The sequence below is a fragment of the Amphiprion ocellaris genome, chromosome 10, assembly GCF_022539595.1.
Source record: "Amphiprion ocellaris isolate individual 3 ecotype Okinawa chromosome 10, ASM2253959v1, whole genome shotgun sequence".
NCBI lineage: Eukaryota > Metazoa > Chordata > Actinopteri > Pomacentridae > Amphiprion > Amphiprion ocellaris.
Genome location: NC_072775.1, coordinates 35,336,669 through 35,355,210, shown reverse-complemented (window position 1 = coordinate 35,355,210; position 18,542 = coordinate 35,336,669). Strand labels below are relative to the sequence as shown.

General features: G+C 37.7%; 2 protein-coding genes across 4 annotated transcripts in view; both read left to right on the top strand.

The window, feature by feature from the left end:
- kcnq3 (potassium voltage-gated channel, KQT-like subfamily, member 3) overlaps positions 1 to 12,346 on the top strand; it is a 135,793-nt gene extending 123,447 nt beyond the window's left edge. For both annotated transcript variants that reach the window (XM_023294401.3, XM_055014856.1), the window contains one exon: positions 1,343 to 12,346. In XM_023294401.3, the coding sequence (XP_023150169.1) occupies positions 1,343 to 2,041 (699 nt within the window). In that variant the 3' untranslated portion in view covers positions 2,042 to 12,346. The remainder of the gene's footprint in view (positions 1 to 1,342) is intronic.
- A 3,102-nt stretch (positions 12,347 to 15,448) lies between these two features.
- Positions 15,449 to 18,542, top strand: part of LOC118469179 (HERV-H LTR-associating protein 1) — a 32,344-nt gene continuing 29,250 nt past the window's right edge. For both annotated transcript variants that reach the window (XM_055014088.1, XM_055014087.1), the window contains exon 1: positions 15,449 to 15,699. In XM_055014088.1, the coding sequence (XP_054870063.1) occupies positions 15,674 to 15,699 (26 nt within the window). In that variant the 5' untranslated portion in view covers positions 15,449 to 15,673. The remainder of the gene's footprint in view (positions 15,700 to 18,542) is intronic.

Genomic DNA, 18,542 nt, shown 5'->3' with positions numbered 1-18,542 from the left:
GATGTTTTATAAAAAGATAATTCCTTCAATGTGCACATTTTCAGAATGTACTTTTTTGCACTAAACCAAAGGAAACATCTGGAGTTGTGTTTTTTTTTTTTTATATAGGTTATTATGCTGTGATTTTACTGGTCACTGGAACTCAGACTGGGCTAAATGTGGAACCTGAACTAAAATGAGTTTGACACCCCTGACCTAGACTATTCTTGATGAACATATGTCGCGGGACTCCTAGGGAGCATTAAAATTGTGGCAGGAGCCCTTGGAGCAGTGTGTCTCGGCACAAGTACACCACTCTGATGGGGCTAGATGTAAACCAGGTGCAGTTTTTACTTTTTAGAAATGCCATCTTGTAACTTTTTGATTGTTCAAACTGCACTTCAAAGGTTAATTATTTGCATACTTCTGATGACCTGAATGCCTGATCGGACACTTCTCTGGGGAAAAATAAACCCTTTAAAGATGAATCGTAGAACTTGGTCATACTTCCATTTCGATCAGCAAAATTCATCCCAAAAAAGTCCTTTTTCAGGTGAATTATACATAGAAACTCTTGTGTAGAATTTAGTTTGGAAAAACTTAAACACCTTTGATGTTGATCGAGAAATGTTAATAAGCATGGAAATTCATACTTTTTTAACTGTTGGGGAGGGAACCTATGTTGACCCATGCATCCATCCCCACCTCCTCCTAGTAGTTTTTTATGTATTTGGAACATCATGCTTTACTAAAACTTAACATCTGCCACCAAAAATAGTAGATTAACCCTGGAAACATATTGAGGGAGTGTGTTTCAACCTTATGGAAGCAACACTTGAACTAGGTTAAATGAGGACGTACTAACCATCCAGTCAACCTGGACACTACAAACTACCTACCTGATGGAATAAAGACATAAAGTAAAATAAGATTAGAAAGCACTTCATATGTCTTATAATGGGAAATACAGCTTGAAATAATCCAGAATTATCTATTAAGGTCTGGGAATGGTGGCAGTCATGGTTGAAAGAAGCTTATGTTGACCCATCCATCCACCCTGACCTCCTCCTAGTAGTTGTTTTTGTATTTGGAACATCATGCTTTACTAAAACTTAACATCTGCCATCAAAAATAATAGATTAACCCTGGAAACATATTAATGTAGTGCTTTTCTCCTGCAGATTTAACGATCAATCATACTGACTAGATAATGTCTGCAATTCACAAAACACAATAATCTGTAAAATTATTCAAAAGGATCAAAAACTGTTAATTTCTTGCTTTCCCTTATTCAGATTTTCCATGTTTAAATCAATTAGAATCAGCTGATCAGTCTGTTGTGTATAAATCATCTCTGTCTCAGGTGGAGGACATGGAGAAGAAGTTGGACTTCCTGGTGGACATGCACATCCAGCACACTGAGCACCTGCAGGTGGACTCTGCCGGTGGCGCCCAGATGACCCTGGAGACCTGCGATCCTACGGGGAACGGTGGGATCCGACGGGTTTTCTTCAACTACGCCGAGGCGTTCCCGCACATGTCGTTCCAGGTGCCTGTCAGTAAGGTGAACCCATTTTACGGCCGGGGACAGGGAGGCAGGGAGGGTCCTGGGCTGGTCGGAGGAGGCCCGGTACCTCCAGATCACCACCCGCCGCCGTCGCACCTCCACCAAGCTCCAGGCGCCATCCCCACCTACACCGAGCGTCCCACGGTGCTGCCCATCAGCTCACTGCAGGACCTGTCGGTGGGGCTGGGCAGGACCACAGGGGGGCGGGGGGCCGACTCGCCGCTCTCCATGCTGTCGGTGAACCACGAGGAGCTGGAGCGCTCGCCAAGCGGCTTCAGCATCTCCGGGGAGCGGGAGGGCGAGGAAGGGGTTGGCCTGTCGATGGGGGCCGGGGTGGCTACCGGGGACGCCAGCTGGACGAGACCCCGGCCGAGCTACCTGGCAGAGGGTGAGACGGACACGGACACGGACCCCTTCACGCCCAGCGGGGGCCCGCTGCCGCTCTCCTCCACCGGGGAGGGATTCGGGGACGCCGTCTGGAACACGCCGCCCTGAGAGGAAGCGTGTTCATCTGTTAAATCCACGACTCAGACCTTAAATCCAACCCATGCCTCTAAGCCCAAATCACTGGGTCAAAGCCAAACCTCCGAACCGAACCTTTAGGGGGAAGGGCGGCTCTTATCCGCCTCGATGCTGCAAGGTCACGAGGGAGTTCACCGACCTTCGGAGGCCGCAAGTCTCATCAACCGACGGCGGTCCAGACAGAGCCATGGCACTGAGACTGCCCAGAAAAAAGGGAAAGCAGACCGTTTGTAAAGTAAAATTCTGTACAGCGCACTCTTCGCAGAAACTTAGCTGACGTAAAAAAGAACATGAATATACATACTATATACACCCAAAGCTTTATTGCTGCAAAGCCAACCGCACTGCATGTGACGCATGCGATTTTTAGTGTAGACACTGCAAAGTTCAGGATATCAGGAAACGGAAAAAGAGATTGAATGGATACATATACTTGCTATGCCATTTTGTAACACTTATTTTTTTATATGAATACATTTCCATTGTTTCTTGCATGGTTTGCATGATGATGCACCATTCTAGGGGTGACGTTAGAGGCTGACACTGGAACCAAAAGTCTCCTGTCTCTTTGTGTTGTTTGCCGAGTGTGTGTTTGTGTGAATGCGACAGAGAAGGAGAGGTTTGGGGAACGAAACACTGGTTAGTCGCTGGCGGTCGTGTTTCACCGTATTCCTCGAAGGAGGACCAGCTCTCGTTGTTTCGTTTTCACACCACTGTGCTCTTTTACATCACCACTTTATGCATTCAGACTCTCCACTTGAAAAAGAAAAACGGTGATAATTCGAAACACTAAATCTCTGCTGCTTTGTTGGCACATGAATTCAGGGATATAGACCGAGTCTGCTGAGCATCGCTTGAAAAGAACTCACAGTTTACAGAAATTCACAGAAAATAGTGGCTGAAGTTAAGAACTAATAAGATATCAACGTTAAATTAAACAGGATGTGTTTGTCCCAGTACCTACACTTGCAAGAAAACAGTTTGTTTAACATGTATTTTATGCACATTTCTTCTTTAAATAAACCAGTAAATCTACGGCAGTTTTTGCATAAACACCACAGATGGTTGTTAAATTGTAAATCCATTCTTCTTGATGGGATTTCTCTTGAATAATATTGCATAAATCCCAGTTTAAAAGGATAATAAGTACAGTGTGCACAATTATATCCAACTTGAATTCTGAATATACAGTTAACTGACCTGCATACTTCATTTTATTGTCTTTATTAGCTGTAATAATCTTCTCAGTCCCTTCCGATTGGTTGATATTTGTAACCATAAACTTGTTTTTTGTTTGCAAGCGTGACAGAATTCTTCATTAATTATTACAAATACCAGAAATCCATCACATATTTAATCGCAAGTATTGGTACTGGGAGAGTTTTTAGCCTATATTTTAGATTTTCCTTTCATTTTACTGTCATTTTATGTTTTATTCTACACATTTTATCGTGCTAATCCTTGCTGAATCAGTAGAAGACAACTGGGGTTCTTTCATAGACATTCCACCGCTGACCCAAGAGGTTTTCTCAGTTATAACCCCCGAATCACACAACTCGAGGTGTTTGTGGTGATAAAACTGCCCGGGGAGGGACCTCAGGACTGCATTATAAATACCTGATAATAGTGTTGCAGAAGAACCTTAAAAGAAGCCTGGTTGTCTCCCACTGAAGCTCTCAGGATCAACTGGATGACTGAGAATCTACACAGACATATGTTCTGTAGCAACTCAGTGGAACCATAAAACCATAAAAAAAATCAGTATTTAGGTGTAGTTTAAATTTGAACGAAAAGTTCTTTAATATAAAGTCAAATAGAAAATACAAGCATTAACGTGATTTCTACTCTCCAACAGAGATAACCAGCTCTACAGCGCTTCATTTTTTATTTCCTAATAATCAATTCTGCTTCTTTCCGCTCCATAAAAAGAGAAATTCAGTCATTGATTTCCCTAAAAAATGAAAAGGAACTGTGCAATTAAAATGATTATGTTTCGACAAACCTGTCCAGTTATTTGGCAGTAAACTGATTTAAGAATGAGGGTAATTAAAATGCTAATTAAGTAGAGAAATTAAGGGAATTTAGCCACAAATTACTCGTCTCAGTCAGTTAGCTCATCAAAAATCTGCTGTAAGCCTTCAGTTCTAAACACAATCCAGCCTTAAATTTACAAAAAACCTTTACAGCTGTCCAACAACACATCTTTATACCAATTAATATTTTAATTTTCATCAAAACAAACTGGTGAAGACACACTGGCGAGTGAGTGAAGGTTTCCGGTGAAAGATATTTTTAAAAACGAAACACAACAAAGCCACAACTGACCACATACTGCAAATAAAAAAGCTTTACAGACGATCACATATAAGCCTAAGCTGCTTTTTTCTACCTTAGATTTAGGATGACACTGATACTGAATGTAATATCTGACAACCAACTATATCTACACACAAGAATTATTATGATTATTATCACACAGTTATAGCATGTTCAAGCACCTTCAGGTTGAAGTTTGCAGACAGGTTTCCACACCAGGCTTCATCAGTGAGAAATGTGTCAAAATAAACTGGAATTAAACTGCAACCCTGTATAGTTTAGACGGGACAATGTGCAATAAGATGTGTTGATCAAACATTAATGCGTTGTCTGCAAAGTTGACACTAGATTTATTGGTGTTTTGAGTTCATTAATGAGAATAAAGATGGCTAAAAATAATCCAGAATTACCTTTTAAGGTCTGGGAATGGTGGCGGTCATGGTTGAAAGGAACCCATGTTGACCCATCCATCCACCCCGACCTCCTCCTTGTAGTTTTCTTTATGTATTTGACGCAATGTGTTTTACTTAAGCTTAATATCCCACCCAAAAAATAATAGATTAACCCTGGAAACATGTTGGTGGAGTGCTTTTCTCCTTATGAAAGTAACTCTGGTGAACTGGGTCAAATGACAACGCAGTAACCAACCAGTCGACCTGGACAATACAACTTTCCTACCCAGTAGAATAAGATAAAGGAAAATAAGATTTAAGAGCATAATAAACACCACATAGGTCTCATAATGGGAAATACATCTTGAAATAATCCAGAATTATCTTTTAAAGTCTGGGAATGGTGGCAGTCATGGATGAAAGAAACTATGTTGACCCATCCATCCACCATGACCACCTCTGAGTAGGTTTTTATGTATTTGGCACATCACGCTTTACTTAAACTTCACATCCCATCCAAAAAAATTATAGATCAGTCCTGGAAACATATTTATGTAGTGTTTTTCTCCTACTGAAATTAGCAGTGGAGATTGTCCATCCAATGAGAATTTGATCAAATGGCAACATGGTAACCAAGCAGTCAACTTGGACACTACAACCTACCTGCCCAATGAAATAAGATAAAGTAAAATAAGATTTAAGCATAACAAGCACTTAATAGGTTTTATAATGGTAAGTACAGCTTGAAATAATACAGAATTATCCTTTAAAGTCAGGGAATGGTGGCAGTCATGATTTAAAGAAACCTATCCTGACCCATCTATCTACCCCGACCTCATCCTAGTAGTTTTTTTGTCTATTTGGCTCATTGTGTTTTACTTAAACTTAACATCCGCCACCAAAAAATAATCGATTAACCCTGGAAACATATTAATGGAGTGCTTTTCTCCTCCTGAAAGCAGCACTGGAGATTGTCCATCCAATGAGAATTTGCTCAAATGAGGACAGACTAACCAACCAATCAACCTGGACACTACAACCTCCCCATCCAATGAAATAAGATAAAGTAAAATAAGATTTAAAACCATAATAAGCACCACATAGGTCTTATAATGGGAAATACAGCTTGAAATAATTCAGAATTATCTTTTAAAGTCAGGGAATGGTGGCGGGCCTGGTTGAAAGAAACCTATCCTGACCATCCATCCACCCCGACCTCCTCCGAGTTGTGTTTTTTCAGGATTTGTAACCAAAATGATGGGTTAATCGTGGGAACTCCTCGACCAATGAGAATTTAGTTGAATGAGAACATACTATTCAAACAATCCACCTGGACACTGCAGCTTTAACGACCAACTCCACCCACCTGGCGCTCCCAGACGGGTAAAACGAGCGCCACAACTCTGTTTTTAGCTCACGTTGAAGCCTGGTGTGGCGGCGACCGTCTGTAAAAACCAACGAGGTGAACCAAACCCTTATTATTATGATTATTATCTATTTATCTTATTGTATTCCAGCTATTTACCTTCTGCTCCTGGAAGCCATTGAATTATAAAGACAAACGATCTTGCGATGGCAGCACCACATGTAGATAAACCGATGATATATCCCTGTAGACGTCCATTCATTGTGCCTCTGAAGCAAGAAGCATCACTCAGAATGACTCCATCATTCTCTATTTAGTGTTTCACTTCACGTCACCAAACACCAACCACACGATTTATGAATGTGAGCTCCGTTTCTTTCTGTGGTGCATCGTCTTGTTTATTTATTTATTTATTTTCAAACTAGCGCGGTTTCGCTTTTGTAAAAAAATAGCAGTTTTGTAGCTTTCGTGGTGCTTTTGGCTCATTGACCTGATTTTAGCTGCACAGAAATGTAAAGTTTGTGAGGTTTTCGCTTCTTTGTTTGTTCGTTTAGTGTTCAGACATTTCTGTTCTCAGTCGGTTTGATTCGAGTTTATGTCTGAGTTCCTTTAAACACCAGTGTTTCTGTTGCCTTGCACATCAAGTTCCACATTTATCACTTTGCTTCCAAAATCAAAATTTCAAGCTTATACCACTTCCTTTCTAAATTTACCGGCATGTATCGGTTTAAGATTATCACTGGAAACAACTACAGTATATAACAGCATATTCATAGTAAATGGCAAATTACTGTTAAAACTTTATCATTTTGTAAATTTAAACTGAAAAGAAAGGTCTTCCAAGACACTGAAGTTCACAAAAACAGAAGCAGTTAAAGAATAAATGGGAATATTTTCAGATTTATTACAGTAAAAACCGGTTGTTATTATTATTATTATTATTATTATTATTATTATTATTATTATTATTATTATTAGAAGTTGTTCTTCTCAGGAACTCAAAAGAGGAAAAAAACAAAACCTCCGTTGATGAATCCATCGACGGCTCATTAAGCTTTATTTTAACAAGTCATTCTGTCTGTAATTTAGCCATAAAGTTTATTTTTGTTAATTTCAAGTGGATTATTTCACCTGATTTTGATCCAAATTCACTCTTATTACGGGAATTTACTGAAACAAATGAAAATAAATTCCTGAAAAACTGCAGTCAGACGCAATATTTAGAATTTAAGACAACATTCGGTGATCAAAACTAGCAAAAGTTCTTACAAAGAAAAGTATTTCTTAACTTAATTCCATGGGTTTTGTGACTTTTTTTTGTGTTTTGTATGAACATAATGTTGTTTATTGGTGAAGGTTTGTGGCCAAACGTTATTCCAACATAGAGCTGCAACTAATGATTATTTTTATAATTAATCGATTAGTTGATGGTGAAAAATGTTGATCAATTCCTTGATTTGTCCAAAGATATTCAGTTTATTGTCACTAAGAAGGAAAGAAACTGGAAAATACTCACATTTAAGAAACTGCAATCATAGAATTTTGACTTTTTTTTTAAAGTAAAAACCTTCTCCAACCGATTAATTAGTCATTAAACTCATGTTCAACTAATCGATTAATCGTTGCAGCTCTATTGCAGTGATATTTTATTTCCCAAACTTTCTTCAGTGACGTCTTTTTCTGAAACCACTCCAACACAAACAGATGGTAAACTGACTAAATTCCAATATATGTTCGATGCAAAGAAGCTTTTTACTGGAAAACAAGGTTTTAGCTGCTTTTCACCAGTTTTAAGAAAGAAAAATGGAATTTGTTTGACTTTTTGGCTTTTTAAGAGTTTGGTTTGTTGGTAAATTCACTAAAAATCAACCTAAGATTCACTTCTCAACTATGTTTGTAGTTAATCCAAATTATTCTGTAGATCTAAAGAAAAATAAGGATGAAGTCTGATTGTTAGTTGAGTATCTTTGGTTCGGCGCTGGCAGTTTATTGATGGTTGTTCTCCTGATGTTGCTGCCAGTAGCTTTAAAAACCCAACTTCAGACAGAACTTTTAAAAAGAACTCGAGGAAATCAAGCAAAAAGTTTTATGTTGCATCCGGACAGCAAAAATTTGATTACAATACTGTGAAAATATTATGTAGCTTTAAGTTTAGAATATTTGGAACCATTTTTCAGAGATTTTAAAATCTACAACCAGCTGAAAAACTTCAAAGCTTAAGAGATTTTCAGTTCAGTTGAAGACTATTCTGTGTTCTGATGAATAAATCAAAACTTTAAAAAGCCGTTTAGTTGATCCAATTCCAACTTCGCATGATTTTTGAGCAACTCAGCCTCAACTTTTAGTCTTATATTTTATTATTTAGCGCCTTGAGGCTTGTTGAAGAGGTTTTAATCAGCTCACTGGAGGATTTAATCATTTACTTTCCCGATATTTTTGTCTTTGTCGTCTGATTTTGCGGAATCAGTTCCTTATTATGGACATTTCCCATGAAGGGTTGCAAATCAAAACTCACCATTAGTCCCACTGACCAGGTTAAAGAATGGAAAAAGCTCATGCGATGATGTTTTCTGAGCCAGTTTCAGTGATTTTAATGGACATTTACATTCAATTTGAGTCATTTCTTTCACAAAATTTGAAAACTGTACCTGTACAGGTGTTTGTTTGTTTTTTTGGTCTTTTGTAGCACAAAAATGGGTCTTATTTGTTGGAATTAACCCTTTATCTGTTTATTTGACAATCAGTTTTTCTTTTCACGTTGTCTTTGGTGCAATTTCCCAAAACAAAGTGACTGCTGTGTCCACAAACAGGTGAAATAATGGGTTTGAATACTATTTTGAATGCTATTATGCCATTTAGTATTTCAGTGGGGTTGTTTGTTGGTCATTTTTTAATTGCGGTGTTACATTCTCCAATGATTTGGTCGTTTTTCTGGTCTTGCACCAACCCAGTTCCTCAATATTTGCACTCAGTAATTTGGCTTCAGCCCCCAAAAGTCTTTAAATCTCCAGTTTTTCTGCAGTTTCTTTAAAAAAAAAAAAAAAAAAACAACTACAAACTGTGTTGCATTCAGAGTTTTGACAGTTTTGTTGGACTCACCTCTAGAATCAGTATTTGTGACGCTTTATAGGGACAAAATTGGTTTAACTTGTGTAGCAGTCACTCACACATTGTAATCTTGCAGGAATATGAAGAAATATACGACCACATGTCAGCTTCTAAACACTTCACGGCTTGAATCCGAATCTTTCTCGTCTCTTGAAGCCATAATCTGAAGCATGTATGTATCTGAAACACCCACAGCTGTTCGTTTGTCATTGAGTTTCTCTTCTTTGTGATCGATTCTGAATGAAAAGGAGCACTTTATGGCGTCCATGTAGTCCAGAGGGCAGTAGTGCTTGCTGTGATTTGTTCCGTTGGTTGTTCTCACTGTAACTGCAGACCAAGCAATGCACTGACTGGCACATTCTACATAACCTGTAATTTTACGGACATTTTGATTGCTACGAATTATTTGTGCCTTGGCCTTTTACAGTACCCTTATTTTCAATGTTTACTCTTTCAGTTTCGGTCACGCTTTTCTCGCTACGGCTGCCGAAATGCTGCACGAAGCTGTCGGTGATATCTGTGTGGACGGCTGCCTTTAATCTGCCAAACAGCTTCCATCCTGAAGCAGGAAGCAGCGGCTGTCGGGAGGTAAAGTCTCTGTCTGCAGGACTTAAAAAGCACCAACAAAGCAAAAGGAGGCCCGCCGAAATCTGCAAGCTCCGAAGATTCTCCCTCTTTGCCTGATGAGAAGTTTGCATTATTAAAACTCTTGCAGATTTCAGTGCATATAAGCTTTTCCACTCTGAATTCTCATCTGGGTAAGCACAATATTTCCACAAGTGTTTGCACGTAGCCGAAATTTAAAGTGAAAGAAAGAAAAACAAAGTATCGACTGAAAGCACAAAACCTCACGATTTAAAGACACATACGACTTTTCTGTCTTCATAGAAGCGCTCACTATGTGCTGCAAAACACAAAATGCTTCCAAGCTTTTAGTATTTTTAGAAAAAGGGGGTGAAAGTTAAAGGGTTTACACAAGTTTTGCAGTTAAACTCCTACTCATAGTGCCGTCAGCCCTCAATCCAAAATTCACATTTTCAAGGACAGATTGTGTTTAGATTTAATCATCAATTCTCATTTAGAGCTCATCTTTTTACATAGATACTTTACATTTTGTAGCATGACAAGCTTGGCAGGTCATCAAAGTGAAGATGACTAACAGGCCATATTTAGAAAAACCCACAACGTCCTTTACTCTCGTTCTGTGCCACATATGAAGTTCTGTCTCCACCGTTGGTTTTTAATTGTTAGAAAAAAACCCCACTTGATTTAGATTAAAAACAGCCGCTGCTGCCAGAGTTTAGCACCACAACGTGTCGGGTTTGTCAGTAAAGAAGTTTATGATGTTCTACTTCAATGGTGGAGGTAAAAACAGCAAATAGTGACGAATCAGTCCCTTCTAATGTTGGTGTAAGTTTGTGCATTTCTAGAGCTTTCCATTTGACTCCCCTCAGTTTGTCAAGTTTTCATCACATACAAAATAAAACCAAACAAAAAAACTGCAGCACAGTTTAGACATAATCAGAAAATGTGGAGTAAAATTCTGAAAACAGGCCATTTTCCACTCCAGGAACTCATAGGAACCTTTGTCCATGTTTCAACTGCAAGAATCACCCTGTAGAACCTCTTTTGTGGACCTGAAAAACCTGTTGATGCCAATCAGTTAAACTCTAAGAACAGAAATGCTAGGACAATGTTTTTGCCCTCCAGATGTTCTCCTCTCCAGCTAAAATTCACCATTCATGCACTATGTTCTCTTTCCTACATGCTAGAACTGGAGTTTCACCCAGTAAACACTATTTCCTGTTGTTTTGGTGAACTCTGAGTTAATGTTCTTGGATCTGACAAACTGAAAGGATCGACCACGGGGTTGTTTTACATTCATACCATCTTCCACCTGCCCAAGTTCTGTCTGGATGTACAGTATTATTACTTTATCTAACCCCGTTCATGTGTGCAGGTTAGCTCGGTTTTCTCGTTAGGGGTTGTTTTACGTCTATACCGTCTTCCACCAGCCCAAGTTCCAGTAAAAGTCCTGTTTTTATTGATTCATTTGGTTCAGTAGCATCAACAAAAAAGAACTTTGACTTTAAAGTTTTTGCAGGGACAACTTTTAAACCCTAAAATAATAATATTTACTATTTTCTACATTCTACAACTAGACTTTCACCCAGTAAATGCTATTTCCTGATGTTCTGGATGCTCTTGAGTTGATGTTCTTGGATCTGACAACATAGAGGAAACCAAAAGGCTTTAAAGGACGGACAAAGTGGTGGTTTTACGTCTCTACCATCTTCCATCTGCCTGAGTTCCTGAAATCAAACACTTAGTAGAACTTGACTCACAAACCTGCAAAATTACTCTTTTTATCGGTTTATTTGATTCAGTAACATCTAAAAGTCTGGACATACAGTATTGTTACTTTATTTAACCCCGTTGATGTGTGCAGGTTTGTCCATCCAAGAAAGATGCTACTGAGCATGCTCAGTGTGGCCAAAAATACAGAAAATCTGGGAAACTTTTTCAATCTACTGAGCACCTTTCATCTCCCACAATCTAAAGACGCCTTAGCTACCATTTGGGATTTTGAATCACAACTTTTTACTTCTTTAACAGAATCTAAAAGTTTCAGTTCGGTTTTCTCCTTACTGCCAGAATCTACTTGAAAAGTGCCAAAGACCTGTCAGCCCTGTCCTGATGCTGTGATAGAAACTAAACCTGTAGACTGAAGGAGGGGAAATATTCACAAAACAAAACAAAAGACAACTAAAACCGAGTGTCTCTCCACAGATATCATGTCCAGCTTCGTGCTCGTTGTCTGGCAGCAGCTTTTTTGGGTCAGAAACAGTTTTGTTGTTCTTAAGTTTCATTTAAGGGAAATTTGGACAACTTTACACTCGTGGCCTTCAGAGCTGTGCGTCATTTTTCTCATTCCAGTTTGAAAAAATAAAACAAACTCGCCATTTCTATTCTGTATTAGACCACTTTGAACATTTGGTTTCGATGATATAATATGCAAATGTATTCTTACTTGATTTTTTTATTTTTTGTCTTTTCAATTGCACCAGTTATTAATAAAGTATTGAACTGAAAATGGCTGTGCGTCCGTTGTGTCTTGATTTTAAACCTCAAATTTAAAAAAAAATGAAATAAACCAAAGTGTTCAAACAAACTAGTCCTTTATGCTGCTAATTATAAATGATTGTAAATGTAAAAACATCAGGCTCCATCGTTTGTGTGTCTTTTTTCAGTTGTTGTTTTGCATCTTCTTCACAATAACTGTGTCGACATTTTGCATCTCCTTGTTATTACTTGTGTCTGTTTTTGCTTTGTGGTCATTTTGGGATTCTTTGTGATTGTTTTATATCAATTTTTAGTCAAATTGTGTTTATTTTTTGATGCTTTTACGTCACTTACTGCGTTATTGTCTTTGTAGTTGTTTTGTGTCTTTTTGTCCTTTTGGGTCTATTTGTGGTTATTTTGTGTCTCTTTGTGGTTGTTTTGTGTCTCTATGTCGTTGTTTTATGTCTCTGTGTTTGTTTTGTGTCTCTTTGTGGTTGTTTTGTGTCTCTTTGTTGCTGTTTTGTTTCTTCCGGGTATTTTTTTTCTAATGAAACTCTGCAGAAACTAACCAACAGTTTATTTTCCATCAGTGCAGACATTTCCATCAAACCTTCTTGAGCCTTTTTCTTTTAAGTTGCTCATCTTTATGCCCTTCCTACTTTTTTCTTACAACCTTTTCCCAGCGTCATGTAAATCCTGTTTTCCATGTCTGTCTTAATGAACATGAGACCGAAGGCTCGCAGAGGGAGTGTATAACAGTCTCTTCATTTTTCACTCATTAGTTCGTGTAATTTCCCTCTCGTTGTAATTATTTGCTTAAAGTCGGTGTATCTGTTCCCTGGAGGCCTCGGTTCTGTTCCCAGGCCCTCTGCAGCCCCGTTTCCTCTGCTGCCAGTTACCGCTGTGTGCCTCTATGTGTCTGAATGTGTCTGAATGTGTCTGGATGTGAATGCCAAGGCGACCAAAGTGCCACCGATCCCCCGTCATTAAAGACTCGCATTCACTCCTCTTATTCACTGATCTTCCCCACGGCTCATATGTCGCTGCAGCGGCTTATTTTGGCCATTTAGCTCCACTGTAAAAAGTGTCCTGCTCGCTGAGCCAGGTTAAAGAGTGAGTCTAACCAATATTACTATGAAAACTATAAGGAAGCAACTACATTTAAAGGGAATTGGGACATTTATAAAGATAAATTTAAAGTAAGCATTAACTGAAAGCAGCTTTTTGAGCATAAAACAGAAGATTTCCCCTCGAAACTTTTACAAAATTCACAATAATACATTTAAAAACTTGAATTATTTTGATTTACTTACATTTCTGAGAATGCAGACCTTTTTTGAAGAAGAAGTTGACTGTGGTTGTGCACTTTTGGCCTTACTTTAATATAACTACAGGGTGTTCCTAAAGTCTGGACACACAGGAAATGTCATTAAAATGGCTTTATCAAAAGGAGAAAGAGTTGAACTGGTACTCCTCAGTGGACATGAAGGATGGACACATGGAAAGACAGCAGATGAATTTAAGGCATGTCATCCAAGGAGGATTCCACTTGGCTTTTCCACAGTGGTGAAGGTGGTTAAAAAGTTCAAAGAAAGGGGCAGCGTCATGGACAAACCCCGTTCTGAATGACAAAATGTATCAGAAACTAAAGGACTGATCATGGCTAAAATTCATGCTAGCCCCAAAAATCCCTTCCCTAACAATAACCTTTACCCTAACCCCCTAACCCTAACCATACTAACCTTAACCTTTACCCTAAACGCCTAACCTGAACCCTACTAACCCTAATCCTACTAACGCTAACCTCCCAAGCTTAACCCTATTAAGTACCAGCTCAACTCTTTCTTCTTTTGACAAAGCCATATTTAATCTGTGGAGGCAAAAACATTCTAGTTAATGAGACTTCCTGTGTCTAGAATTTAGGGACACCCTGCATAATGGCAAAAAAGAATTTTGACTTTAAAGTTTTTGCAGGGACAACCTTTAAACCCTAAAATAATATGTGCTATTTCCTACATGCTAGAACTGGAGTTTCACCCAGTAAATACTATTTCCTGTTGTTTTGACGAACTCAGAGTCGATGTTCTTGGATCTGACGACACAGGGGAAACCAAAACACTGAAAGGATTGACTAAGGGGTTGTTTTACGTTTATACCAGGGGTGTCAAACTCATTTTAGTTCAGGTTCCACATTCAGCCCAATTTGATCTTAAATGGGCAGGACCAGTAAAATCACAGCATAATAACTTATAAATAACCGCAAGTCCCAATTTTTCCTTTGCTTTAGTGAAAAAAAAATAGATTCTGAAAATTTTTACATTTAAAGTCAGACAAAAAAGACAAAAACAACCAAAATAAGACAAAATGTTACAACACTGAGACGCAAAACAACAAAAACTGAGACAAATGACATGAAGCAAAACAAAAAGAGACAAAAAATTTGACAAAAAAGTTACAAAGCAACAAAAAAATGGACAAACGACAAAAAAAGACAAAAAAATGACAAAAGCCAGAAACAAAATGACAAAAAAGTAGACAAACAACACAAGCGAGACAAAAAAGACAAAACAGTAGACAAAACAACAAATAACCAAAACATGGAAAATAGAAAAAATAAAACAAGAAACACAAGCAAGACAAAAAGGAAACACAAAACGAAAAAAACATGAGACAAATGACAAAAGAGCAATGAACAATCTAGTATTTTCTTTATGATCAAAGCAACTTGTCATGGTCTAGAAATTATGTTAAATTTACAATTTTATTAATTTATAATCTGCAGTTAATGTCTTCTCTGCAATTTTTCCACTTTGAAGGCCAGATTGGACCCTCTGGAGGACCGCTTTTGGCCCGCGGGCCTCATGTTGGACACGCCTGGTTTGTACCATCTTCCACCTGCCTGAGTTCCTGAAATCACACAGAACTCCAACTGTTTTTATTGGTTCATTTGGTTCAGTGACATCCACCATGTCGGGACGGACAGTACTTTTACTTTATTTAAACCCCTTCATGTGTCCACGTTTGTCCAACCAAGAAAGACACTACTGAGCATGCTCAGTGCGCCCAAAAATGCCAAACAGATGTCCACAGCGGTGTCTGTTTGTGTGTAATCAGCATTAATCAGGGTAAAAATAAAGTTTAACTGTTTACATTCCGGTTCTCCAGCTTCAAATCCTTGTTCTTCAGGGTTTCTGGACGAGATTCTAATCCAAGCTGAGCTCCTGGTTGCAGTGTGACATTTCTTTCAGTGGATCAGGTGAAGGATCAGAGTCCTGCTGCCAGCGCTGCTGTCCAGAGGAGAGAAAACACGTTGGTTAGTCCTTATCAGACCACCGCTGTGTGACACACTGGACCAGGTTGATGCTGCGCTGCTCCAGATACAGCAGGTAAACCACTGGTTTTACTGGTTTATTCTAGGAGGTAAATACTGGCTTTACTGGTTTATTCTAGGAGCTAAACCACTGGATTTACTGGTTTATTCTAGGAAGTAAATACTGGTTTTACTGGTTTATTCTAGGAGATAAACACTGGCTTTACTGGTTTATTCTAGGAGATAAACACTGGCTTTACTGGTTTATTCTAGGAGGTAAACTACTGGGTTTACTGGTTTATTCTAGGAGGTAAACTACTGGGTTTACTGGTTTATTCTAGGAGGTAAATACTGGTTTTACTGGTTTATTCTAGGAGCTAAACCACTGGATTTACTGGTTTATTCTAGGAGCTAAACCACTGGATTTATTGGTTTATTCTAGGAGCTAAACCACTGGATTTATTGGTTTATTCTAGGAGATTAAATACTGGATTTACTGGTTTATTCTAGGAGCTAAACCACTGGATTTACTGGTTTATTCTAGGAGATTAAATACTGGCTTTACTGGTTTATTCTAGGAGATTAAATACTGGATTTACTGGTTTATTCTAGGAGATTAAATACTGGATTTACTGGTTTATTCTAGGAGCTAAACCACTGGATTTTTTGGTTTATTCTAGGAGATTAAATACTGGATTTACTGGTTTATTCTAGGAGATTAAATACTGGATTTACTGGTTTATTCTAGGAGCTAAACCACTGGATTTACTGGTTTATTCTAGGAGATTAAATACTGGCTTTACTGGTTTATTCTAGGAGATTAAATACTGGATTTACTGGTTTATTCTAGGAGCTAAACCACTGGTTTTACTGGTTTATTCTAGGAGATTAAATACTGACTTTACTGGCTTATTCTAGGAGGTAAACTACTGGGTTTACTGGTTTATTCTAGGAGGTAAACTACTGTGTTTACTGGTTTATTCTAGGAGGTAAACTACTGGCTTTACTTGTTTATTCTAGGAGGTAAACTACTGGGTTTACTGGTTTATTCTAGGAGCTAAATTACTGGGTTTACTGGTTTATTCTAGGAGGTAAACTACTGGGTTTACTGGTTTATTCTAGGAGGTAAACTACTGGCATTACTGGTTTGTTCTAGGACAACAGAGCAGAAATAAAATCAGGATTTAACAGGTTCAGCTTCTAAAAAGATAAACGTTCAGAGCTTTAGTCCTGAATGTCAGAAAGTTGCTGTTTTTTGAGCTAACTGGACATTTAAATCCAAATTTTTGTGTTCAAGAACATCATTTTAGAGAATTAACTCTCCAGTTTGTAGTTCCTGGAAACAAAAAGAGACACTTTAAAACCCAAAGCTGATTATTTCTTTTCTTTTCCTTCTTATTATTTTGACATTTTCCAATTTGTTGCCATTAAAATCAAATATTATCAGTTTGTATTCAGTGACAGTGGATGTAGAGCTTCATTCAACACTTGAAATACTGCAAGTTTTCAGAACTTTCCAGTAACTTTTAGAGTTGGTGCAAAAAAAAATCCTAATTTAGTTTGTTTTGTTTGTTTTTTCCTCACGTTGAGTCTTTAAAACAACCCAATTTGCTGCCAATGCATTAAGATATTCCATTTTCTTGTTGTCCTTGACTGTAAACATGGATTTACAGCCTCGTTCAACACTAAGATTAACAAAATAGAGGCTTGATTTCATATTTCTCAGTAAATTTTCTAGATTTAGTGCTCAAATTCAGTATTTTGACTCAGTTTTTAAGCTTTTTTTGTTGTAAAATCGCCTAAAAGACAGCCGACAAGTTGTGTCTGTAAAACTCAACCATTTTCTGCCAATAAATTCAAATATTTTGTTTTTTTATTGTCACAGGTTGTAAAAATGCATTAAAAGCCTCATTTAGCACTAAGATTCCCAAAGAAAACTTAAGTTTTGAGGTCTGGTTTGGAAAAAATTTGATAAACTTTTAGATTTGGTGCCAAAAAAAGGCCTTAATTTTCAGTGTTTTGATTCAGTTTTTGCCTCTCAGGTTGTAAATTCCCCCAAAATCTTTAAAACCTCACAGTTTGCTGCCAATAAATTCAAATTTTCTGGGCTTTTTAAGTTGTCGACTGTAAGAGTGGATTAAAAGGCTCATTCAACACTAAAATTCCCAAACAAAGCTTAAATTTTGAGGCCTAATTTCATATGTCCCAGTAAATTCTCTAGATTTGGTGCAAAGTATCAGTATTTTGATTCAGTTTTTGCTGTTTTGTGCATTTAAAATGTGACAGTTTCCTGCCATGAATGCCAATATTCAGTGTCAAACTAGATGCAGAGCCTCATTCAACAAAAAAATTCTGAGACAAAATCTTAAGTTTTGAAGTCAGACTTTTATAACTTATCTTAAACTTTTAGATTTGGTACAAAGTGCCTTAATTTTCAGTATTTTGCTGCAGTTTTGCTTTTTAGGTTGTAAAATTACTTGAAAGATGGCTTTGAAACCTCAATTTGCTGTCAGTAAATTCAAATATTTATTGACAGCTGCTTGAAAATCTCAAAATTTGCTGCCAATAAATTCAAATATTTAGTTGTTTTAACATCATAGACTGTAAAAATGGATAAACCAAATAAAATCTTGAAGTTTGAGGACTAAATGGATCTAAATGGATTTTTCACAGTTTTTTTTTGTCTTTTTGTGCAAAAATATATGAAGAAATAATAAAGAATTCAGTATTTTGCCGCAGTTCTCCTTTTTGTCTCTTCGCAGTTGTTTTCTGTCTCTTTACAGTTGTTTTGTGTTTCTTTGTTGCTGTTTTGTAATTTATGTTCAAAAAGTCTTTATTTACATGAAGGGAAACAGGAATATCATTTATCATTTATTTATTGCATCAGAATACAGATGTATTAGAGGAAAATTGGTAGAA